General features: G+C 35.0%; 1 protein-coding gene across 8 annotated transcripts in view; it reads right to left on the reverse strand.

Annotated features, from left to right (window-relative positions):
- Positions 1 to 27619, reverse strand: part of LOC127856499 (5'-AMP-activated protein kinase subunit gamma-1-like) — a 423354-nt gene that overhangs the window by 132238 nt on the left and 263497 nt on the right. Inside the window, exon 1 of one of the 8 annotated variants that reach the window (XM_052392762.1) lies at positions 20735 to 21119. The exons of 6 other annotated variants lie outside the window; for them this stretch is intronic. In XM_052392762.1, the coding sequence (XP_052248722.1) occupies positions 20735 to 20872 (138 nt within the window). In that variant the 5' untranslated portion in view covers positions 20873 to 21119. Of the gene's footprint in view, positions 1 to 767; positions 1004 to 20734; positions 21120 to 27619 lie in introns of those variants that run through there. One more of the 8 variants, XM_052392765.1, reaches the window with a different exon arrangement.

Here is a 27619-nt window from a genome sequence, read left to right on the forward strand (position 1 = left end):
TTTTTTTTGACCTTTGACCTTGAAGGATGACCTTAACCTTTCACCACTCAAAATGTGCAGCTCCATGAGATACACATGCATGCCAAATATCAAGTTGCTATCTTCAATATTGCAAAAGTTATGGTCCATGTTATAGTTTTCAGACGGACGCACAGACTGACAGACAGACAGACAGACGGACTGACTGACAGTTCAACTGCTATATGCAACCCTACCAGGGACTTAACAAAGTCTTAAATATATGTTAGCTTATTGATAATAATCAATTGCAATCTTAAAATTGTTCAAGCATATGTAATGCTTTTCATCAATAATTAAGCAGCAATGTGTATTAACTACACAGAATGTTTACAACTTACTGCAGCATTTCTTTCTTCTTTATAAAGTACCCGTAAAAGGCACATTTCAAAGTGAGGAAAAGTTACAACATTTCCAATTGCCAGAGGAAAACTTCCCAAAAGGAAGGAATTTGCGTAATTTAGTTCCAAAAGCGCATTATTTGTAAGTGAACAAATAAAAATACGAAAACTGAAACTGAACATTTCACGTAAAAGGGCCTGTAAAAGAATATTTAAATTTTTTTTTGCAGTTTAGTACGGAGCAAATTGAAAGACCCGACCCAATCTGAAGATTTCACGACACACATTTTCCGGGCTTTTATGTGCCGATTTGTACCAATGTACATGAAACAGGTACCAAATTTTGCAAAAAAAACAAAAACACTGAATCTTTACTACCGACATAGGTTTATAACTAATTGCTGTTACCTGAATTTTTAACTTCAGCTCCCTTGGTTCCCTGTAAGACCCCGCCCTGACACGACCATACATTTTTGCAGCGTCTGAATTATTTCCTCAGGAGTTTAGTAGTTAAATCCGGTCAAATAAAATAAACTGGCAGAACACATGTTGATTCCAACTGTACATGTACTAGATTCCAGTTCAAGGGTTTTTACAATTCACCAATTTGATAGTATATATACCGGAAGTTCCATAAATACACCACTGAAATTTAACCGAATAATCAAAGATCACTGAAATTTAACCGAATAATCAAAGATCCGATAGAGAGGGTTAACTTTATCACTTAGTGGACCCAAAAAGTAGAATGAAACTGCTATTGCAGCAGTCTCTTCTGACTTGCTATAAATGGTACACTGCTATTTCTATTTTTACATAAGAATCCTGAATACAAATTTACGTATTTCTCACAATTTCCACATTTCCACAATTTCTGAAGACAATTCCAAACAAGAAACATACTAAAACACTGAAAAAGTATTGCTAAATAAACAAATATTATAAATTGGTACAAATTATCGGAATGTGCACATTCCCAGAAGTCAAAGAACAGAAGTATTTAATTTAGCAAGTGTCTCTTAAAATATTTCAATTGTACATCTAACTTATAAAGTACACAGCTTTATAATGTCATTGATTCTCAAAACAGCTTTAAATTAATTTTGCCAGACCAGTTTACAGTATTAACTATAATATTACATTTGCAGAATCAATTTTTATTCAGTTTATTTCATTATCAGTTTAAATTAGTTTATTTCACTAGCAATATTAATTCAGTTTATTTAACCATCAGCATTATTTTAAATCAGTTTATTTCACTATCAGTATTCATTCAGTTTATTTCACTATCAATAATTTTGAATTAAGTTTATTTAATCATCAGCAATATTCTAGTTAAGTTCATTCCATTATCAATATTAATATTAATTCAGTTTTATAATTTAATCATCAGCAAAACTCTAGTTCAGTTTATTTCACTTTCAATATTAATTGAGTTTATTTAACCATCAGCATCATTTAATTTCAGTTTATTTCACTGTCAGAATTCATTCAGTTCATTTAACCATCAGCATTACTCTAGTTCAATATATTTCCCTATCAGTATTAATTCCCTTATTTCATTATGGACAATTTGCAAAGTCCAGCAACAATCCTAGCATAATATTGAAAGAAGGTCAGCAATATCAAGACCTCTCTTGTATTCACTTTTCTTTTATCTTCTCCATCAGCCATGGACATTTCAATTCTTCTCTGACATGTTTTTTATATCTTCTCCCCAGAATCTGATATTTCCCCTGATTTCTTCAAGGTTTTCTTTTTTCCAGAGTATCTATTACACCAGTGCCAAATACTTTGTTTTGCAATGTATAGTTTTTTTTATTACTCTACCTTTGATCCAGTATGCTTAGACAATCTCGAATAAACGAGTCTTATATAAAAATCAATTTTGATTCCACACAGAAAATTTAATTAGTAACAGGAAAAATGCACATTACTTTTTGTCTGTCTTTATGCCAAATATCAAACTTTATAAAAACAACATTTCGCCTATTTTCAATTTCAATTTACTTCCTGTAACGAAGAACAAAATGCTGTTCCAATTGTTTCACCCAGCAGCGTCCTAATACAGATGTCTTTGTTTTCCAATACCACACTTCTTAACCCTTTCCCACTCAGAAGCAAAGTAAACATGGCTATATGCAACCAGCATAACTCGCACCCTGTTCAGGTTTTATGCTATTTGATGCTCATCAGTATCTAAGGGTTGGCAATGAAGCCTTTAAAATTTGAATCTAGATAGAATTAGGTCTTTAATTAAATTTAACTTTCTATGGGACTACAAATGTGCCAAAATATGTTTCTAAGTGGTAAAAGGTTATGCTTATGAAAACACTTCAGTATTCCCACACTGTATATCGTATAACTGCTCTTCTTAACATGAAAAAGTCATCACAAACATAACTTTTGCACCAGAGTGGTTAAATGCTTTCAACAATCAGTTCTTAAATTCTTCAAATGCTTTTATAGATAACTAACCAACAATCACTCCATGTGCAATTAATGCAATCCAATACAAATTCAATATTGTCACAATCTCTTTTCTCCCAAATCTTTTCCTCATGAAAATCTGGTGACTTAAGTCTTCCCTATAAAGGAAAACTCACAGAAGTTATGTGTTAGTGCCTTCTTGTATTCATGTATTATACACCTCATAAACTGGCAATATAACTTGAACAACAAAAGGTTGTACTGTTGCCAAAAAGTAAATATAATGTAAGAGAGACTTTAAACCAACTGGTAAGTTGAATGTAATGACATGTATAATTGACTGATAAACATAACTCAATACCGTCTTTATCCAAATAAACGTGACCGGACACAATGCAAATCAATTGACAACGTATTTATTTAAACCCCCCTTAATAATTAAGTACATGCCAACATGATTCAAGAAGTTAATACGTGAAAATTTCATTTTTTATTTTGTAAATATAAATACAGACCCCATTCTGTTTTTCACGGCATACTTCACTGTATTATTGTGCATTCTGTCGACGTACCAAATTGCTGTTAAAAGCAGGTGTAAACCAACTAGCAACAGTTTCAATAGCAATTAAAATTACGGGAAAAATTATAACATGTGACTTTGGTTAGGTTTCCACACTTCCTATTTTGAAATCGTTCGCTGAGTAATTTGAGGTGCACTTGAGACACTAATTGACGATTGAGACGTGAAAATATGTAATAACACTTATTGAAGTGTATACATATTGAACATAAAACTGTTGTTTTAGGGTCATAACTGAACTACAACCACATATTATGTCCATTCCAGTTTGGTTGTACTGAGCATGCAATATCAGCTGAATAAATTTAAACTGGGCTAAAACAATTTTTTTTTAACCCTAAGTCCTTAGGGTAAATTATCCCCCCCCCCCCCCCCCCCAAACGGTCACACACACTAAGTTAGTTATATTAAACATGATATCCTTTTAATGACAATGAATAGAAACAAGTTAAATGTTCCAAATGCTTCAACCGAAGGGCGCTTTCTATAACAACCAAAGTACACATCATAATGATATCAACAGCCATTTACAGGACCACACGTTATATTCTTGAGAAAATTGTTTACACATAGCTAGGATGCTATTATTTTGTGAACAGGTGCATTTTATTTTAGGTAAGGGGGTGCCTTTATTAGGGAGAGAGCGTTTATAAGGATGAAGACGGTAAAAAAAGAACTGCACATAATTATAATGTGCTCATATTTGCATGAAAAGAGCCGAGGTATGGTCTATTAAACATGCTAGCATTATAATGCAATCACTTTTGACAAATGTGTCAAACCCTTGTACATAAAATTGTCCAACAGCATTGAGAAAACATTGATTTACTACACATAATGCTTCTTTCCTTGAGTGATTTTAACCCTTTGCATGCTGGGAAATTTGTCGTCTGCTAAAATGTCGTCTGCTGAATTTCTAAAATTAGCATTTTCTTCGATTTTTTTCAAAGAATATTATCAGAATAGCAAACAGTTTGGATCCTGATGAGACGCCACGTTCTGTGGCGTCTCATCTGGATCCAAACTGTTTGCAAAGGCCTTCAAAATTCGGTTCCCGCACTGAAAGGGTTAAACCATAAAAGTCTTATCTCTTACACAGGAGCACATTCTAGCTTAGCCTGCAATCAATGCTACTATTTGTTCCCTTTTTTTAATAAAGTTGTAGCCCAATCTATGAACACCTTGTCTTAAATACACACAAACACCCATTGAATAATTTGTTTTGTTACAATGTTTGCAAATGTTTTCAACAATATTGCAGTTACCATTAACTCACACTGACCCCAGGCACAGCTGGGTCAACACTACTTGGTGCAGATGTATTTGAGTCATGTTCTGTGAAAAGTCGGTATAATGCATGTGCGTAAAGTGTTGTCCCAGATTAGCCTGTGCAGTCCGAACAGGCTTAAATCAGGGACTACTCTTTCCGCATTGATGATATTTTTTTGCTTCAAGACAGTCTCTTCTTAGCAAAAATCAAGTTTAGACGGAAAGTGTCGTCCCTGATTAGCCTGTATGGACTGCACAGGCTTATTTGGGATGACACTTTATGCATATGCATTAAACCCGCTTTTTACAGAGCACGGCCAATTTATTTAAATGTTATCCCGTTAGTTTGGTTTAGTTTAAACCTATTTATTTTAGGTCCATTGCATAGAAAGCTTATGGCTTTTTTAAAACGCTCTCAAGTCCGTTTCCTGGGACCTAAGAAGCTGTTCAGTGTCTTAAGGGAGATCTAAAGAACACTGCCACAGTGGGAACCGAACCCTTGACCTCCCGATCGCTAGTTGGACACCACATCCACTACACCACTGCAACCTGAGATGGGTTTAAGGAAAAGTAATAAAGAAATTTTAGCCCTAATATAAATTGTCCCATATGAGCTCAAAATATCATTTCTATAGCTTTATATAATTATCTTCATTGAAAGCTTCTTTTTTAAATTGTTTATTTAAAAAGAAAAAAAACACTTCAATATATCTCTTCTTTAATTGTTTAGAAAACCTACAATGCTATCAAGAAATATGTAAAACATACATCACTCAAAATTTGTATTAACCCATTAAAGTAGTCAATGACCCTGATGTTGGTGTAGAGTTACATTATTCAATAACACTGTAAACATGGCTTTCAAAACATTATCATATCTATTTCAAACTTGTATTTATCTTTCATAAACAGCACTTGAAACCTAATCTATGTTAGGTGGCATTGATTAAGCCTTGATTATTGTGAACATATCAATATTACCAACATCACCACATTGGTCCGATTGCATATTTTATCATTTGTCATCAGTATTGTGATAACAATATATGAACAGTAACGGGAAGATTATGACACATGTGATAGATACCCCATCCCCACTTAACCAGCTTAAGGTGACAACACAACAACAACTACACTGACAACTACAACTATCAATAATACAACTACTATGAATAAAACAACAACTAAGTATACTTCAACAACTACTTCCACAACAACTCTGAATACTACAACTCCTAAGTCTACTACAACAACAGCTTCCACAACTACTATGAATACTTCAACTCCTTAGTCTACTACAACAACTGCTTCCACAACATCTATGAAATACTACAACTCCTAAGTCTACTACAACAACTGCTTCCACAACTTCTATGAATACTTCAACTCCTTAGTCTACTACAACAACAGCTTCCACAACTTCTAGGCCACGACTTTTATATTTCTTGGTTTACAAAACCGCCGACCCTAATTTTTGGAAAATGGGAAAAAAAATAAAATCGGAAAATCGTCTTTTTTTTATATATTTTATTCCCGACCGCACTGAAAAACGAGCGAAACGAGAAAAAAAAAACGATCCGGTTTGAGTACGGTTGCGAATAAAATCAAGTAAGTACAATCAACGATTGGTTCACATATATTACAGAGATCGGGATATTTTTCAATGTGACACAGTATGTACCAGTCCTTTTATGGGCACTTCTCAAAATTTATTTAATTACAGACAATAGGAAAATCAGCGTCAGTAAAATGTCGACCGCATCAAAAATTTTTTCCGAGTCTGTGACGCAACTATATTGTTTAACATGTTTATTATATTAAACATACCCGATATTATAGTAGATAAAAAAGTATTACCTTGCAATTTGATAATTAGTATAAATAATCCAATAAAACACTGCCATTATTTACGATATATGTGTTTAGGAATTTTGTAAACACGTCCGCCATAGTTTATAGGAACTGTACAGAAAGTTTGGAAATCGGAACAAATCGGTATATCTCGGAAAATCATTGATAAATGTATTTGTCGTTTTAATGCTTAGGGCCGAGAAATTTCGGCAAATCGGAACTCAACTTGCGTATTAAAAATACTAGCTCAATTAACCGTTAAACTCCGCCTCCGTTCTCTGCAAAAGATTCGAAGGCGGAGCTATGCACGTGCTATTATTAAATTGGAGGATTGCAATTGAGAAACAAACGCACGATTGGTTCGGCATGTTGATTGCTAGACAAAGGAAGCCAATTTTGTCGGCGCGAAATTTGTCGCTTTATTGCTTCAGACAGCAAGCGGCTTTCCTTTGATGACGTCAAACTGTCAATTCACACAGACTGCACATTTTCAGAAGACTTTAACTGGCTCCTTGTTTACAATTCCAGTAAAAACACTTGCTAACATTAAACTTTGGATTAAATTATCAAAATAAAGCAAAAGCCAAGTTGACAAATATGATTGTATTAATTCGCGTCAGTTTAAAAAAGACGTGTTGCGTTGTAAATCAACGAGTTTTCACGACAACAACAACTTTAACAAACATTACCGCGACGACGCGGGGATCGATCTACCTCGATTTTTTTTCATGGACGATGTCATAAGTCCAATAAGAGCAAACACAAACATTGTGTATGAGTAGTTTATCTTATATAAGATTTATGCAACGGGCATCGCATTGCGTAATGGTGCGCATCGAATTACGGAAATGAAGCGCAGTTTTTCGTTTTAATGGGAGAAGAACGCATGTCATTTAATGGAGTGTTTAAAATTGCCTGATGTTACAAAAGGTGCTTTTAGGTGACTCATTTCATTTGAAGATATAGATGTGTTTCATTGCATAATTAGATTTTTCGTCTCTGTGTTAAGGTTATAAAAGATATGATGTCTTTGTTCTGATGTTATTAGTATTAACTTATTTTTCCAATGATGTTTTTTTTTTTTTTTTTTTTTTTTCGACCGCCCGATGGACCATTTTCAAAATAATTTTTGTAAACCAATAAAAAAAAAAGTCGTGGCCCTATGAATACTTCAACTCCTAAGTCTACTACAACAACTGCTTCCACAACTTCTATGAATACTTCAACTCCTTAGTCTACTACAACAACTGCTTCCACAACTTCTATGAATACTTCAACTCCTAAGTCTACTACAATAGCTGCTTCCACAACTTCTATGAATACTTCAACTCCTAAGTCTACTACAACAACTGCTTCCACAACTTCTATGAATACTTCAACTCCTAAGTCTACTACAACAACTGCTTCCATAACAACTCTGAATACTACATCTCCTAAGTCTAAACAACTGCTTCCACAACTACTATGAATACTTCAACTCCTAAGTCTACTACAACAACTGCTTCCACAACTACTATAAATACTTCAACTCCTCAGTCTACTACAACAACAGCTTCCACAACTACTATGAATACTTCAACTCCTAAGTCTACTACAACTACTAAGAACACTACAACTACAAAAAAATAATACAACAAATAAGAATTCTACAAATACTAAGAATACTACAGATAGTATGATTTGTTTTAAACCTGCAATTGGAAACGGCTCTAACCTAAATTGCTGGTGCTTAACAAATACATTTTGTAACTCCACCAACAATATTAGTTGTGGTTCTTCTCCTTCTGTCCTTTGTGCTTATACAACTATTTCTTAAATTCCAACAACAACAACAACAACAGTAGCACCAAAAACCACCACCACTAAAACAACTACCACCACACCAGTAAAAGTGTTCATACTAAAATAATAATTTGACCATATCTATGCATGACTATTATGCTTAGTGAATGCACATATGGAAATGTGTGGATTGTCTGGGGAATAAACAGACTGCCCAAAGCTATGATATCAACAGAATCATCCAGGCAGATGGTAGATTGTTCAGTTTTCATAATAAATACTCAGGCACAGGTCAAATCTATAGCTTTAACAGAAATCCTCCATATCAACAGAATCATTCAGACAGATGGTAGATTTCTCAAGTCTCCATAATACACCACTTGGAGACAGGCTCTTTTTGCATGTGCCTCAGATCCTATGCCTTAGACCCTACAGAACAGCAAACGCGGCACAAACAAAATCCGCGGCTACGCCACGGCCAGAAATTTAGTACGCGGCTTGCCTCGGCATGTCTCGGCGGAAGGATGCGAAGCTTCGCGGCGAAATGCGACTTGCCGCCACACACTGATGCGGCTTCAATGGCCGACTAGGCATCGACTCGTTGCGCCTTGCTGCTGCGGATCGCGAAATATGTTTGTTCCGCGTTGGCTGTACTGTATGTATCAGACAATATGTATCAGACCATATGTATCAGACAATATGTATCAGATCCTATGTATCAGACCCTATGCCTCAGATCCTATGCATCAGATCCTATGCCCCAGATCCTCTGTCTCAGACCCTATGCCTCAGATCCTATGTTTCAGATCCTATGCCTCAGATCCTATGTCTCAGATCCTATGCATCAGACCCTATGTCTCAAATCCTATGTTTCAGATCCTATGCATCAGATCATATGTCTCAGATCCTATGCATCAGACCTTATGCCTCAGATCCTATGTATCAGACCCTATGCCTCAGATCCTATGTTTCATAGCATATGCCTTAGATCATATGTCTAAGATCCTATGTCTAATATCCTATGCCTCAGATCCTATGTCTCAGACCCTATGCCTCAGATCCTCTTTTTTCAGACCCTATGCCTCAGATCCTCTGTCTCAAATCATATGTCTCAGATCCTTTGTCTCAGACCCTATGTCTCAGATCCTATGTCTCAGAGCATATGCCTCAGATCTTCTGTATCAGACCCTATGCCTCAGATCCTATGTATCAGATCCTATATTTCAGATCCTAAGCCTCACATCCTATGTCTCAGACCCTATGCCTCAGATCCTCTGTATCAGACCCTATGCAGCAGATCCTATGTCTCAGACCCTATGTCTCAGATCATATGCCTCAGATCCTATGTATCAGACCCTATGCCTCAGACCCTATGCCTCAGACCCTATGCCTCAGATCCTATGCCACAAACCCTATGCCTCATATCATATGCCTCAGATCCTATGTTTTAGATCATATGCCTCATTTCCTATGTGTCAGACCCTATGTCTCAGATGCTATGTCTCAGAACATATGCCTCAGATCCTATGTTTCAGATCCTATGCCTCAGATCCTTTGTCTCAGACCCTATGCCTCAGATCATATACCTCAAACCCTATGTCTCAGATCATATGTTTCAGATCCTATGCCCAGACCATATGCATCAGATCCTTTACCTCAGACCAAATGTCTCAGACCCTATGTCTCAGATTCTTTGTCTCAGACCCTATGTCCCAGACCCAATGTCTCTGGCCATATGTGTCAGATCATATGCCTCAGATTCAGGCCTAAGATCCTATGATGATTTCTGAATCATGGGTGGCATCTATCTGTGTTATTATGTTAACCACACATAAATAACCCATACTCTAGGGAACAGTAATCAATGTAACCAGCCTAAACAAGGTGACAGTCCACATTTAAATTTATATCATTATTGTAATATGATCATTCACAATAAATAAGAAAAACAATAATTCTGTTAAAAGACAACTACAATTCCTTGCCTCACATTTTTTCGACTCTTGAAGTCTTTATTTAGCTCATATCATACGCATTTAAAATTGAGATTGTTTTTCAATTCAAACCACTGCCTATTTATAGAGATGACAGTCACACAAACAGTTTCATATGCTCATCACCGCAATCTACCACAATGGTTTTGTAGACAGCTAGGGCATTGCATTGCTGCTAACAAATTAAGGTACATGTAGTTATCAATAATTCATTACAATTGATTCTTAACTAAAAAGCCATTGTTAAGTGGCTCATCTGAATTACTCCAAATGCAAATCATGTCACATCTGCGATCGCGAGACAAAAACAGTATTTTTACAGCCCTTGATTAATTAATTACCCGGGTCAATTTGAAAACAACAATTAACATTGATTCCTGTGTTATTTCATTTTCTTCAAAGAACCATTTCCATTGTAGTCTAGTTATTTTACCAAACAACAACTTTGTATGCAATTTACTTTTTCAGAAAACAAGAGATGTTTTTGTCAGAAACACAATGCCCCCTATTGCACCGCTTTGAAATAATATTTTGATATATCATTTGGCAGGTTTAGAAATTATCTCCCTTTTAAAGCTTATTACTTCCCTTTGATTGTATTTTTTTACTTTTGACCTTGAAGGATGCCTTGACCTTTCACCACTCAAAATGCGTAGCTTCATGAGATACACATTCATGCCAAATATCAAGTTGCTATCTTCAATATTGCAAAAGTTATTGCAAAAGTTATCGCAAGATTTAAGTTTTGGGACAAAAAGACAGAATGACAGACAGACAGACATACAGGCCAAAAACAATATGCCCCATTCGATGGGGAAGGGGGGGGCATAAAACACAAAAACAACATATAGCATGTGAAATGGACTTTGGAAATTATATCCCAGGTTGTTGTTCTGTGCGTGATTTAGTTAACCCTTTCAGTGCTGGAACCGAATTTTGAAGGCCTTTGCAAACAGTTTGGATCCTGATGAGACGCCACTGAACGTGGCGTCTCATCAGGATCCAAACTGTTTGCTATTCTGATAGTATTCTTTGAAAAAAATCGAAGAAAATGCTAATTTTAGAAATTCAGCAGACAACATTTTAACAGACGACAAAATTTCCCAGCATGCAAAGGGTTAATGGAATAAAGTTCCACATCAGCACATTGAAAATACCAAAATTAATTGTACCAAGGGAGGTAATTCAAAATACAGCCCAATCTGTAAGTTTTCTCCCTTGTTTATTGCTTGCAAATGTCAAAATGAGTTATTACCATTTGAACCTTTCACATGACTGCTGCCAAAACGTCTTAGAATAGTAATACAAAATTATATAATACATGTCCGGTGTTTGTCTAAGAAATACATCAACATAATATTGTATCAATGGGTACACTTTGATGTTGATTCATAATAATTGTTATTTAACTAGAACACTTTAAAATGAAGGTGACTTCATGTTGACAAAAGGATTCAATGTAACTTCTTGTTATTATAAAACACACAGTAAATGAAACATTCAACATTTTAAACGATATTTAATGTGTCTAAATGACTGTTAAAAAACAGATCAGCCAGATCAAAGATCCATTAACATAGATATTAGTTTAGATCTTTGGTCAAATATTCAGTGTTGCATATTCACTATTTTATTTACAACTGTCATTATCGATGTTAAAGGGACATATCTTATGTAATGGATCAGTAAAATCTTTGTAAACTTGTACAATTACCTAATATTGATAATTAATATCATCCGTGTCATTATACTTGTGTATTGTGCATTTGACCTAAAAGCAATTGTACATGTATGCTAAAGACCTAAAACATGTTGTTGTTGTTGTATAGTTAAATCAACGGCAAAAGAACTGATAGTTACACCTGCTTGTACAACACTCCATGGAGTTGTGATAAACACTAATTCGAATTGTAAAAAACACTCATTTGGATGTGAAAAACACTAATTTGGAGGTACAAAAAACACTCATTTGAGCTATGAAAAACTCATTGAGGTGTGAAAAACACTCATTGGGGAAGTGAAAGACACTTATTGGAGGTGTGAACAATAGCTTATTATAGTTGTGAAAAACAATGATTTGGTTAGAAGGGGGTAAGTGAAAGGTCACGCCTTGTGTTTCACACGCTTTCTCACATACCGGTACTATGCTTTTGCTTCGAGGTCTCTCAAACTGAAATTATGTAAATGGGTCAATACATGTGATCAAAGGATTGGGAGCAGTTGTCTAATGGTAGGACGCTGGCTTAGGGATCGTGAGGTCCCGGGTTCGAATCCTGCCCTGAACACTGGAATTTCCTTGAGCAAGAAATTTATCCCACATGTGCTCCTCTCCACCCAGGTGTGTAAATGGGTACCTGTGAGGGAAATAAGCCAATGTGCCCTGGCTGAATACTGCGCCAGCCAAGATGTTAACGGACGAATAATGACCCAGTGATCGGGGAAAAATGTAAAGCGCCTTTGAATGCACATCTCGAGTATGAAAAAGGGCGCTATATAAATGTGGTATAAAAAAAAAAAAAAAAAAAAAGAGTAGCTGCACATGTTCCAATCATGCCCCAGTCTAAACCTATTTTGGCTTGATTGCATAGAAAGCCTAAGGCTTATATGAAACCCTCTCGAGTCTGTTTCCTGGGACTAGAACCAGTACGTGGTGTCTATGGGGGATCTCTAAAGAACGCTCCCACAGTGGGGATCTAACACATGACCTCCTCAGGTCGCTAGGCATATACCATATCCAGTAAGCCACGGCGACCTCATTGGTCATCTTGCATTATTCACTCTAAACTGATATACTGAAAAAAGGGCAACACGAGAAGTGGTTGATTTGGATTGAACGCAAGTATGCTTTCTACTGGACCTTCAAGACACACAAATACAAAAATACACAATTTTATGTGAATGATTGTTGCACAAATGTTGGACTCATGAACCAAATCATGTTTTTGTTGTAAAACTTAGCTTGCCCCCTTGTATAGCTCATCAGTATTGGGTCTTTTTATGCAATCTTCTACGGAATTCAAACATGTAATAATTATCAAATTAGAATTATGTTAACCTTTGAATTCATAAATCCATCTGTAGTAACTGTAGTGATATTAATTAATACAGAAACTTAAAAGTAATTTTCACTCAATACAAATGGAAACATTTAATTGTACAATCTGAAATAAAAACAAATGTAAAAACTCATTTTTCAAGAGCATTGTTCAAACATCATAAATAGACAAAAATGATTTATAAGCTCACTCCGGATAATAAGCAAAACCAATATTAAATCCGAATGTCTGTTATATTTTCAGTCAAATATTGGCAGCATAATGAAAATCTATGGCACCAATTTGTCTTGAACACATCCCAGAGAGGTAACTATGGTAGCATTTACCAAACCCGTAGGGACATGATATGGCTCACCGAGATCCTGATAAATTAATTGTATATCAAGTGACTTTTGCTCACAGAGATCCTGATAAATAATTGTATATCAAGTGAAATTGTGACTTAAAAGGTCTCAGGGAGAGGAGGAAAGTAATAATTATCATGACTGGAATGAACATAACACAAGGATTCAGGAAAAGATCCATTTACAATCCATTAGTCTAACTCTCCATGCAAGCATCAACAGTTTAATCAAGATTGGTCAAGAACAAGACATTGAAATTGTTTAAAAAATAAATAAACAAGACTTATAATTGTCAAGCAATATGGTCCCCTACCGGTGAAACTCCACCTTTGCCAGATTTGTTTAATCTATTATTTGTTGCCATAGCAACCAGAATTTGTGACGTAGGAACAAAATAAAATGATGTGCATAATCTCCATATTGCCATCTATCCATGTTTCAAGTTTCATTAAAAAATATGAAGAACTTTAAAAGTTATCGCAGGATCCAGAAAAGTGTTACTGACTGAGCGCAAACCATTATTAACCCTTTCAGTGCGGGAACCGAATTTTGAAGGCCTTTGCAAACAGTTTGGATCCAGATGAGACGCCACAAAACGTGGCGTCTCAGCAGGATCTAAACTGTTTGCTATTCTGATATTCTTTGAAAAAAATCGAAGAAAATGCTTTTAGAAATTCAGCAGACACCATTTTAGCAGACGACAAATTTCCCAGCATGCAAAGGGTTAAAGTCCCCTCCGGTTTCACGGGTAGGGGACAATAACAGTGTCATTGAAATTGATCAGAAACACTTCAATCACAAACTCAAGCTAGATCTCAAAAACAGTTAGCTGTATGCAAAGTTGCATTAAAAGAATGGTAACTGCAAACTGGAAAGCATCGTCCTCTTCAATGCTGCCATAGGACCATCCCGGCTTAACTTAATAACCTCAATTTCTTTTAAAATCTGGTTATAATTCCATGAGAAAAGCTGATTATACATTCTGCTGAATTAGCATTAATTTGTGAAAATTTGAAACAGTAAAACAAATCACAAAGAAAATAAACAAAAGCAAGTAGAACAAATTCCAGTGGGTAATTTGTAATATGAGCAAAGTGTACTTCACCTGTATTAGTTCAATGTGTTCTGCCAATTAGCCATACAACCCCCTCAGGTAAAACAAGGCAATTGTCAAGCAATATGGTCCCCTACTGGCTCCACCATTGTCAGAAATTCCACCATTTTCAGATTATATTTTTTTTGGTTACCACAGCAACCACAATTTTTGACGAAGGAACAAAATGAAATGATGTGCATAATGTCCATATTGCCATCCATGTTGCAAGTTTCATGAACAAATATTAAGAACTTTTAAAGTTATCGCAGGATCCAGAAAACCACCATTTTCAGAAGTATTTCTAGTCTATTTGTTGCCATAGCAACCATAATTTTTGACGTAGGAACAAAATGAAATGACGTGCATAATGTCCATATTGCCATCTATCCATGTTTCAAGTTTCATGAACAAATATGAAGAACTTTTAAAGTTATCGCAGGATCCAGAAAAGTGTGACAGACTACCAGACGCACAGAGCGCAAACCATAGGTCCCCTCCGGTGAAACCGTTAGGGGACAATTAGTCTTCATTCTCAGTAATCTGATTATACAAGATACATTAGATTCTGTCTAAGCATTTCATCAGTTGAGATGTAGGGCAACTTATTACCCAGCTTCCTAGCCATCACCTATTTACAGATCTGGATTGATTTTTATACAAATAATATTATTTTTACTATAAGGGTCACATTTACAGGTACAGTTTTCTTAGTACTCACCCCCCCCCCCCCCCCCCACTCCCTGGACCCTAAACTAAAAAACTTAAAACAACAACACCAATGACAACAACAAGATAAAACAATTTTTTTTATATACAACAAGAATATAATTGGGGCTTCTTAAACCAAAGTCCAGCCCTCCCCCAACAGTAGCTCCCTATACATACCGGTATTTAACATTTTAGAACAATAAAAAAAAACACTAAAGGACAGGCTATTCCCTGTAAGCCATGTGGCATCTGTGGCCAATACAGGCATAGCAACACTTCAATTTGTGTACCATAATTAACCCATTTATGCCTAGTGGACTTTCCCATCCTTCTAAATTGGATCAAGTTATTAAAAAAATTAGGGATGTCTGGTATATTTATTTCTATTTAAGAATATTTCGAACAGAAATTCCTTTAAGCAAACAGCGCAGACCCAGATGAGAAGCCGCATTATGCGGCGTCTCATCTGGGTCTACGCTGTTTGCAATGTCCTTTTTTCAGGACGCTAGGCATAAATGGGTTAACTAGCATCTGCTCAGAAGATCTTTATTTAAAACCATTAACTATAGAATACCCCCCCACACACACACGCACACACACACACAGTACATGAGACATTATATATTCAATAGTGAAGAGGATATACCATCAGCATGATGCTATCATTTATATTGATTGTTTGTAATCTTTCAGGTGTGGAATATTACCAGGTTATTAGAATCAATTTAAGTACACACCAGGTATATTGTGATAACCACATGGTTTTTGGTATCTTATCACATAAGATCCCCTTTAGGGCTTTCAGAAAGAGGAATGTTAGAATAGAGCACTGCACTACAAAAGCCACAATACTGTAAGTGAGTATATCAGCAAAGAGTGGATGCAGTTTTCTGCCTGGGAGTTTGTTTTATCTGAACAAAGAAAAATGCTCCAGTCTGTGACCATTATAAACCCAGATTTTTGCGAGATTTTTAAATGAAACTTTGTCAGTTTGTATCACTGAGTTATGAAACACAGAATCAAGCCCAAGTTTGCAAAAGAAATAATTCAAACAATAGCCTTAAACCATAAAATAACTACATTCAATGTACACACTGCATGAACTTCACCAAGAAAACTGATGGATGTATAGCAAAACCAATTAATAAAGAATATTTATTTTGATAAATTACTTACAGTTCTGTTTATCCCAAACAGTGTGGTTATATTTGTTTGACCAATAGGTCAATGCACTCCAAAGTCCGGACACAGTTTATGACAGTTTATAGTTCTAATTCCTTGACCACCGGCTAGTATTGCTATATTTGCTTTAAGTTTGATCAATAGCTGAACCTGCCTGTAACATGACACATGTGCTATTGAAATGCTTCACTGACTGATACAGTTAGCATCAGCAGCTGTGTTCCACAGGTGTGGCTACCTCCCTTGGTTATTTTTGTATGTTCATGTATTTATTTTTATGGAATGTAATTTAGTTTAGAAAGAAAATTAATAAATACATTATGTCATAATTCATACACCATAAAAGTTTTATATTTATGCTTAAATGATTTAATATGCTATATATGTCATCATTAAGCAATAACTCTACTCAAACAACAATTAAATAATAATGCATGTTTATCAATTATAATATCGAATTAAGTTCAATTTATAAATAAATAAATAATAATTTACTATATATAATTTTATTTAAAGTATTTGAGTACATGTTCATTTGTATAAATCACATATCATGTCACATGTAAGTATGCGTGTCCACACAACATACAATAAAGCTACTTTATATCTAAATATATGATCCTCAACACAATGATTAAGTACATTACATGGTCTGTTTTGCATTACCTTCTTGCAGATGTGCAGCCTATTTTAATAAAACCAATTTTTGGCTACATGGTTATTTCTATAATGTTGTTACCTTCACCTTTGCGTGGTGTCATGATGTTGACAACGTAATTTACTTTCTTAGGAACAGCTAAATACATACCTGAAAATAGAAAACAGACATGCACTAAATATATCATAAATATAAGTGGGTCAAAGGTGTGACTTCAAAATTCTAGATTGTTCAAATGGTTTACTAAAGCCATATAAGGCAAACTGATTTGAAGAATGGCAGCAGGTGTTTGTTTTTTATTGAAAATTGTGTCTCACTTGAGGGGGGGGGGGGATCACCAGAAGAAAATGATCTGAACAAGTTTCATTAAGATTGCACAAACGAATTCGATTGCTAGCAAGTTAACTAGCCTTTTCTTACATTTGACCTTGTGACCTAGTTTCTAATGGGACAAATGCTCTCACCAACTTTCATAAAGATTGAACAATAAATGTTGTTGTTTTTTTTTGTGTTTTTTTATCTTATTTTATTTTTATTTTTTATTTTACCAAATGTCCCAGCTTTTGACCCCACATGAGCCAGTTTCAAACTTGGCAGAGATATCATTGGAGCAAACCACAAAGTTTCATGAATATTGAGCAATCAATACAGAGTTTTCAAAAGCATTATCTCTGACGTGACTCAGTGACCTAGTTCAACCCCACATGACACAATTTAAAATTGAGCCAAGGTATCATAAGAACAGTAACTGTTGTTCAGACTAAGTTTATTTAAAGATTGGGCAATAAATCAAGCCTCTAGAGCGTTTACAAGCTTTTACCTTAATTTGACCAACTGATTTAGCTTTTTAACCCACATGACCAAGTTCTCATTAATCAGCAGAGATATCATTTGGACAGATGTCTTAACCAAGTTCAATTAAGAGTTGGCAAGAATTGTGGCCTTTATTGTGTTCACAAGGCAAAAAATGACAATTGTTAACGCTTGACATACAAAGGATAACAAATGATAGACAAACCATGAGCTTGACAAACCATGAACAGAAGGCAATCACAAAAGATTACCATGAGCATGTTGTGCTCTGGAGAGCTAAAACGTGACTTTTGGCTGTTATTGCAGCCAAATTTATGGGACGCCGTGTCGTAGTGGATATGGTGTCCGCCAAGCGACCGGGAGGCGATGGGTCTGATCCTCACGGTGAGAGCGTTCTTTAGATCTCTCTCAGACACCAAGTACTGGTTCTAGGCCCAGGAAATGGGCTCAAGAGCGTTTCAAATAAGAAGTCAGTGTTTTCGATGCAATCAGGCAAATAAAAATAGTTCTAAACTTAAAATTAATGGGACAACTGTATTATATTGAGCAGACTATGGTGATTTCCATAGATTGCAGAAAATGATATTCAGTTTCGGACTTGTATCCAAATGTCTGATGGTGAACTGGTAAGGAATGCAGTCAAATGCAAACCTCAAATGACCTCCTTGTTTAACCCTTTCCCACTCAGAGAAAAAGTGAAAATATGCAAAAAGCATAAAACCAGAACAGCCTGCGAGTAACTCGCAGTCCGTTCAGGTTTTATGCTGTTTGCTGCTCATCACTATTAGGATTGAAAATGAAGCCTAAAATCTCATTGTTCATGAACTTTGTAAATTAACTATTCATGTAAAGTTCATGAGTTATTAACTCAGCAGGCAGTGGAGTTTAATCGCTTTTTTGCAACCACCAAATATCCACAATTATACGGTTCCATTAGCTAAATAAGTGAAACTGCATAATTTTATTGATCTCCTTAAAACGTCAAATCCTCAAAAGAAAAGATTGGTATGACATGAAGACATCTGCTAGCAGAGCATTGTAATTAGATTAACCCTTTCAGTGCGGGAACCGAATTTTAAAGGCCTTTGCAAACAGTTTGGATCCAGATGAGACGCCACAGAACGTGGCGTCTCATCTGGATCCAAACTGTTTGCTATTCTGATAGTATTCTTTGAAAAAAAATGAAGAAAATGCTTATTTTACAAATTTAGCAGACGACATTTTAGCAGACGACAAATTTCCCAGCATGCAAAGGGTTAACACTTTGTCAATCCGTTCAATAATAACACCGATACCACTGAACAGACACTCTCTCAAAAAGTCGCTACATTTGTGTCAGTTTTTTAGATATATAATTTATGAGGTAAAGTAAATACCGTTTAGCCGTATCAAAATCCTGCATTTCATGCCAATGTATTTTGCATCAACATTATACAATTTCTTTAATATGCAGTATTTCAACATACAAATTTGATGTAATGAGTTCTTCACAAAAAGATACTACACATTAACTATGTTTTACATGTGTCAACTATGGGAAATTACTCCAGGAAAACACCATTTAAAAGCCCATAAACACTCAAAATCAACAAATATTTTCATACAATATTTCAAAAAATAATGTTAACACAAACAAAATCAATGTTCCTTACAGCAATAGCTAAAATTTCAATGCAAGATGTGGTATGGAATTATAGTTTTAGCTTTTTAGCTTTTACTTTCAACTATTATCCAGAACACATTGTCTTCAATTTTCAAATTCTTAAATATATCTTCTCTCAGTACCTGTGAACAACAATTTCAATATGAACAACTAACTTCATAGGAAGCCAAGGGCCATAAATCTTTCAGTGTCTGTGTAAAATGATTCTCCTTATTATCTACTCAATCACATAAGAAATCTTATAACATGGGGACAAATAGTTTCTTAGAAAGCCAAGGGCAATAACTCTTTCAGTGCCTGCCTGCAACGATTCACATCACATTCACATCATTCACACACAATGCAAGGAATAAAACAAGGGTAAAACACTTCCTTGTAAGCCAGGGGTAATTACTCTATACACAGTACACACGCAAATTGATCAGTGTTTTTTTTCACCATTTTGGGAATGAAGCCGGGTCCCTTTGGATTGGGAAAATTCGCGGCGTTTTGACTAAAATTGGGAAATTAGTTTTTTTGTTGTTTTGCTAACAAATGCTTCAAAATTGAGCATACAAGTGTGTCCAGTATTATATCTACTAAGGTTGATCTTATATGGAATTGGGAGATGAACAAAATATTTACATCTAAAAAAAAAAAATTAATTTTTTTTTTTTTGGAAACTTCCATTGGGCATTTTCAGCTCCCATTTGGGCAAAATATATACTATTTTCAATTGGGAATGGATCCGGTTACCGGACCCGATTTTTAATGAAAAAAAACACTGTTGATTCACGCAAAACATAAGCAATATATAATCGATCAACTCAGTTTATAGAAATCCTAAGGCCATTACTCTTTCTGTACCAAGCAGCAATAATTCTCAGGTATGCCATCCCAAATAGCAAGAAATCAAACAAGGGACAATTGACTTTCTTAAGTACACAGAGGGCAACAACTCTTTCAGTACCTGGGTTTTTCCATGCTCGTCCATTGATTGGGTTCCCCGCATTTTCCAGACATGTTTAAAGAAGGCACGCTTCTGGTGCGCATTTAGGGCCGGAGTCTGAAAGTTACTCTCCATCGTGCCTGGTTTGTGCCGAGACATTTGTTTGAATTAATTATTTTCTTTGCAAATCACTCCAATGTTAACACTAAATCGTTTTCCATAAAAATGATGTCAACCACACAAATTCACACATAAGTGTCCCCTCATATAAAAAGCAGTATTTATCAATCGAATGTTTCAAAAACATAGTTTATTCCATCGCTCTGTTTGTCTTAGATTCGTTGTCCAAGTATTCAGTTTATTGATTGTATGTGCTATCATTCACCATGGAAATATAAACTGATATGATTAACTGACTACCACAACTAGTTGATACACATTCTGAGCAAAAATGTTCCACACACAAAATGCTGTAATCCAAATTTCACAGTATGATGAAAATGTGATATGTACTTTTTCTGATTAATACACTGCACTTTTTCAGCCCACATCCCAAATTAGACATTGAGTTAGACAACAAAATCAACAGTTACGTTCAATTATTAATGTGTTGTTTTTTTCCCTGAATAATGATGAATGTGAAAAAATACTACTAAGCTAATATCATCTACTAACTGTCATGTACGTCAATAGCATTAGTAGTCATTAACCTCTGGTATTTGCAAAAAAATTAATTAAGCATCAATACTCATTAGTCATAAAAAGCAATATCACACACCAAACACACTAACTTTCACAGCCCAATCACAGTACATTTCTTCAAAGTCAACTGCACAGTAAATCATTGGCACCAAAAGAAATGCCACAGACTTGTGCACAAGTTGCCAAATATACAGACAGAAGTACTAATGCATTAATTATGCAAAAAGTCATTTTATTCTCCAAAACCAATCAGCACTTGGTATTTCTGTTGTGTTTTTTCCTTTTCTCACAAATATTTAACCCATATAGCATTCACTGGCATCATAAAAGACTCCAGATCTCGAACTGATAGACGCCACAAGATGCATGATTCCCGACCAAATACCTAACAAATTGCGCAACAAAAAAGCTTGATTTTATTGTACACCAAAAATGGACACTTGGTAATTCTCTATATCTTTTCACCACATCTTGTAGTGGTTAACGCCTGGTGGAGCTATTCCACAATGAAGAAATAAGAAAAGAAAATAAGAATAAGAAAGAAAAGCCTTATATATTGTTCAAGATCAATGGACACTTGGTACATTTCTATTTGGTTTCCACCACATCTTTAAAGGGACCTTTTCACAGATTTCGGCATGTTTTGAAGTTTATCACAAAATGCTTTAAATCGATAAATGTTAACATCCAAAATAGTTCTAGTATAAAACAAAAATAAAATTAAACTAAGAAAAAAAGTAATCTACACTTGGGCTCGAACCACTGGCCCTTGGAGCTAAGTTCGAGAGCTTAAACCACTCTGCCATCCGAGCTGACATTACATTGCGTGTATTTCATTCCTCATATAAGAAATCCTTAAATGGAACAAAATATAACCATAACAACAAAACTTTCCAAATAATACAATCATGTATAACGGTTTATCATTTTCAGGTTCTTAAATCATCAAAAGATGCAATTAATTGGTATTTTAGAGCATGTTTAATGTTCAGTATTACGGTTTCCTCGCCCAAAAAAACTACTACAACGAAAATTTGCAATTCTGAAACAATTTTATTCAATTTTGTCAATTAATCAAAACGTGATAAGGTCCCTTTAAAACATTAATCCCATATCAATCATAATGGTACCATAACAATACTCTCAAGATTCACATACATGCACCATTTTGAAGACAGAAGAACATTTAAATCCAACATGAGTCAACATTTGGTTATTCCTTTTTGCTGTTTTATTCATTTTCTTATAGACTTTTTGCAGTAAAAACTTAAAATTGTGATTGCACAAAGCTCACCCCTCTTAAGGAGTACAGTATTTGTACTCGACAGCTGTTTGTCTCACACAGTATGGAACATAGCAATGTTGCCAGCAGTTCTCGGGTCTTGTTTTGTTTTCCCTATTTCACGAACAGCCAGAAAGCATTTCATGTTCAGGTACTGAACACAGGTAACTAAGTGACGCCCAAAATAATCATGAGTATGTGTTGGTAACAGCTTAAAGGGGTATCATGAAACATGAAAAAATGCTTTAAAGACCGTGTTACATCCTGTATTAAAAAACAAGGAATAAAACGGAATTATTTGAAATAAAAATCAAATTCATGAAACTTAAAGACAGCTTAAGGACTACTTACATTACACAGTTATGTCAATTTCTGAACATCTTCGCAACTTGTCAGTATCACCAAGTCATTGAAAACCATCAACAAGTGTAAGGGCCAATTAGTAGTCAGTATTAAAACCTCCGAAAATCAAACACGCACATATCAATGGAAACAAGATGGAACACCATTCCATGACATTATCCCTTTAACTCTTCTACTAATTTCATCATTTTTTTAAAGGGTATACATTACCATCAAGACCACAGGAAAATGTATAAAGTGCATGCAAACTAGCATTATAACAATTAAGTGCATCAGGTGCCTTGGGATTAACTCTTTCAGTGCTGGAACCGAATTTTGAAGGCCTTTGCAAACAGTTTGGATCCAGATGAGATGCCACATAAACTGTTTGCTATTCTGATAGTATTCTTTGGAAAAAAAATCTAAGAAAATGCTAATTTTAGAAATTCAGCAGACGCCATGTCAGCAGACAACAAATTTCCCAGCATGCAAAGGGTTAAGATAGCCACCTGATCCTCCAGAAAACTGTCCCCCAAAATACACACTCAAAGGTAACAACTTAGATTACAATTTTTTTTCCTTGCAGGAGTTACTGTTTGTTCTGACATGATACAATTATGGGTAGAACAAGTAACACTCAGATCATGAGTAAACCAAGTAAAAACATGATATGGTTAAAACCAGTTCAATGAAATTAACCAGGTATATGCTTTATGGGTAAAACCAGTAACACAGGCTATCAGACAAAACCTATTATTTGGTTTATAATTAGATAATACAATAATTCATGGTTAAAAATGTCACTTTGTTAATAATAGAGAGAATCAAACGATTTATTGGTAAAACCAAATGATAGAACGCAGTTGACATAGTGCATGGGTTAAACCAATAACTAGTTTCACAGAAACAAGTCTACATGGGTTAAACCTTGAATAAACAAATCCAAAGAAACAACCATGTGTGGGTAAAATCAACAGCAAAAAAAAAGTTAAAATTTAAGTTCAGTGACAAATGTGATCTATTGATAAAGCAAAAAACTAGTTTTACTGCAACTCCCAGAAAAACATATTGAAAAACTGTTTTGAAGATATCATTCAAATCATGATGTAGTTGTTGTTGTTGTTGTTTTTGTTGTTTTCTTAACATGGTGATAATAACAACTTTTGGAATATAAGAATGAGCACTTATATAAGCAATGATAATGCATATACCCGATAGAAAACAAATATACAAGCATTCATTGAGGACTCGAGACATTTCACACGAAATAATCTTATTGTTTATTATTTACATTGAGCCAATGACAAATAAAACGTAAAGGCCTGAAATAAATGGCTGGGAATTCGGATCATTGAAAGAGCATGAAATACCAGCTCCTTGCAACTATATTTGTCGGTGACATTTTGTGTTTGCCAAAAACACTTAAAACATCAACAACAACAATAACAACAACTCAGTTGAATACCAGTCTGTTTTGATTTTTGTTTTTCTTAATTCAATTTGAAGTTGTTGATTTTTAAATATTTTAAATCAACATTTATGGATGCAGCTCATCCCAAGGTGTTCAAAATGTGATCAGAAGATAAAATGTTTATAAGGATTAGAAATATTACACAGAAATTTAAGCAAACTTTTTTTCATATATAATCGCACCCAAAGTGGCAAATTATTTGTCTTATATTTTATGAGTATTGCATCAATAGAAAACAAGAAACCGTCGGAGACGGGTGATGCTCCCCAAAGTTTTTTATTGTCACAATATTGCACTATATATTCAGATAAAAGGAAACGTCTAGTAGTTGGGGGGACAAGAATTGCACTATATGTACAGTTAATGGAAAATTTCAAAGGGCCATAACTCTGTGAAAAATAATCCAACCAGAACAGGCCGATAATATGCACATTTCCTCTTGGTAGTGAAGCTTCCCATAAAGTTTAATTGAATTCCGGTCATAAATTGCTGAGAAATAGCCCGGAAAAAATTGTGCATGGACGGACGGACACACGGACGGACAGACGAAGCGGCGACTATATGCTCCCCCAAAAAAACTTTTGGGAAAGCATAAAAATGCCTTTTTTAAACTTGAAAACTGTTTGAGGCAAAAATATTGAACTTATGTTGCCATAATGCAAAACCTTTAGTATTTAAGACTGTAATATTTGTGAGCTTAAACTGCTCCAACTCCTTGTTGAATACATTCTCCCATACCTTACACTACATATGAGACGCGTTCTGAGAAAACTGGGCATAATGCATGTGCATAAAGTGTCGTCGCATATTAGACTGTGCAGCTTGCACAGGCTAATCAGGGACGACATTTTCCGCTTTTATGACATTTTTCGTTTAAATGAAGTCTCTTCTTAGCAAAAATCCAATTAAGGCAGAAAGTGTCGTCCCTGATTAGAATGTGCAGACTGCACAGGCTAATCAGGGACGACACTTTACCCACATGCATTATGCCCAGTTTTCTCAGAACGCGACTCATTATAATTATTATTATTAACCCTTTAAGCGCTGGAACCGGATTTTGAAGGCCTTTGCAAACAGTTTGGATCCAGATGAGACACCACAGAACGTGGCGTCTCATCAGGATCCAAACTGTTTGCTATTCTGATAGTGTTCTTTGAAAAAAATCACAGAAAATGCTAATTTTAGAAATTCAGCAGAAGACATTTTAGCAGAAGACAAATTTCCCAGCATGCAAAGGGTTAAATTTCCTGATAATCGGAGAAAATTCTGCATTTGTAACCACATCAAAGGAACTTAAGAATGTGAGCACATTCAAAATCATCTTTTGGCTGGGAAACTTAGTTGAAACCTTTTCTTCTATGCACATTTTCAGTTTACATCGTTAGGTGCTTAAACATAACATTGCACTTTCAAAATAAGCCAAGACATTTAAAATACTTGTGTCTGTTGGTAATAATTAATATAAAAATATGCTGTGTATAATATTCTTCGTAAGCTAGGAAAGTTTCTGCCTATATATACATTTTATTAAAAAAATGTTTAAAATATAAATAAATATAATTTTGTTAATGGATACCCATCAATTTAACACAGATACAAAAATATGAAGCATTTGTAAGTGTTCTTCTGTAAGTTGGGCGAACATAGTATTAAAACTATGCCACAAATTCATACAATTTTTTATTTGCACAATTAAACAGTTCAGATTTCACAGTATATTCACAGAAACCTGATTTTAAATCCAATTTTGGTATACATCCAATGATCCTTGTCATTCAAATAATTTGGTAAAAAACAAACATTTTATAAAATGTAAGACACTTTATGCATGTCTCTAGCACAGACTACTTTTATCTTCCACAAATTCTATACCATCCAGAATTATGTGCAACCAGTCATCTTAAAAGGTCAATGAAATGCCACAACTTTTTATTATTTCACAATCTTATGTATTGCCATTACAAAACACCCTGTAAGTTTGGAGCCATATTAGGCTTTAGCCTGAAATAGCTATGAAAACATCGGAACCTTTAAGATGGAAGAATGTTTTTGAATTTTAATGTTCATAAATATTAAAGGGATTACAATTTGTTAAATCCATTTAGTTTAAACCTATTTATTTTACCTTGATTAAATTGAAAGCCTCGGGATTATTGAAACGCTCTCGAGTCCGTTTTCATGTTCTAGAACCAGTACTTGGTGTCTTTAGGGGAGATTACAAGAACGAATGAAAGTTACTCATGTTTCTTTCTAACAAAGAGAGCGACAAATGCTTAGAAGTGAGGTAGTTGATATGCTATCATCCGAGCCAGGGTTTTTTTTCCCACTTTTTGGGAAGATAGCCCATGGCTTTGGAATTGGGAATTTTATCGGCATTTTCATGAAATTGGGAAAATAAATTCATTAGCCTTTTTATTCCAAACAAAAAGTCCCCTGATTATAGGGAAATACTAAATTTGATATAACTCTTTATAATCATTCAAATTAAAAGAACAAAATCATATAATACTTTGTTATATGTAATTAAAATAAAATTGAGAAAAAATAAGCATTAGATACTTCTTTAAAAAAAAAAAAAAAAAAAAAAAATTTTTTTTTTTTTGAAATTGGGAATTTTTTGCCACATTTTGGGGAAAAAGTATACTTTTTGGGATTGGGAACATAGCCGAATTTCGGCTATAAAATCGGGCCAAAAAAAAACCTGCGAGCAATCTGGAGGCCATGGGTTCAAACCAACTCTGAGAGCTAGTGCAGATCCTTCTTGTGACGCCAAGTACTGGTTCAACACAAAGTTCTTCTCTTAAGACACCAATTGCTCGATCTCAATAAACCCAGGTTTTTGATGCAAAACTAAATGAGCCGTGTGTAAAGTGTCGTCCCAGATTAGCCTGTGCAGTCCGCACAGGCTTATCAGGGACATAACTTTTGGCCTAAACTTGATTTTTGCTAAGAAGATACTTTTTTGAAACAAAAAAATCATAAAAGCGGAAAGTGTCGTCCCTGATTAGCCTGTGCCGACAGACTGCACAGGCTTATCTGGGATGACACTTTACGCACATGCATAAAAAACCATTTTCACAGAGCACAGCATAGACTATGAACAAATTAC

The sequence above is a fragment of the Dreissena polymorpha genome, chromosome 13 (assembly GCF_020536995.1).
Source record: "Dreissena polymorpha isolate Duluth1 chromosome 13, UMN_Dpol_1.0, whole genome shotgun sequence".
NCBI classification, from domain to species: Eukaryota; Metazoa; Mollusca; class Bivalvia; order Myida; family Dreissenidae; genus Dreissena; species Dreissena polymorpha.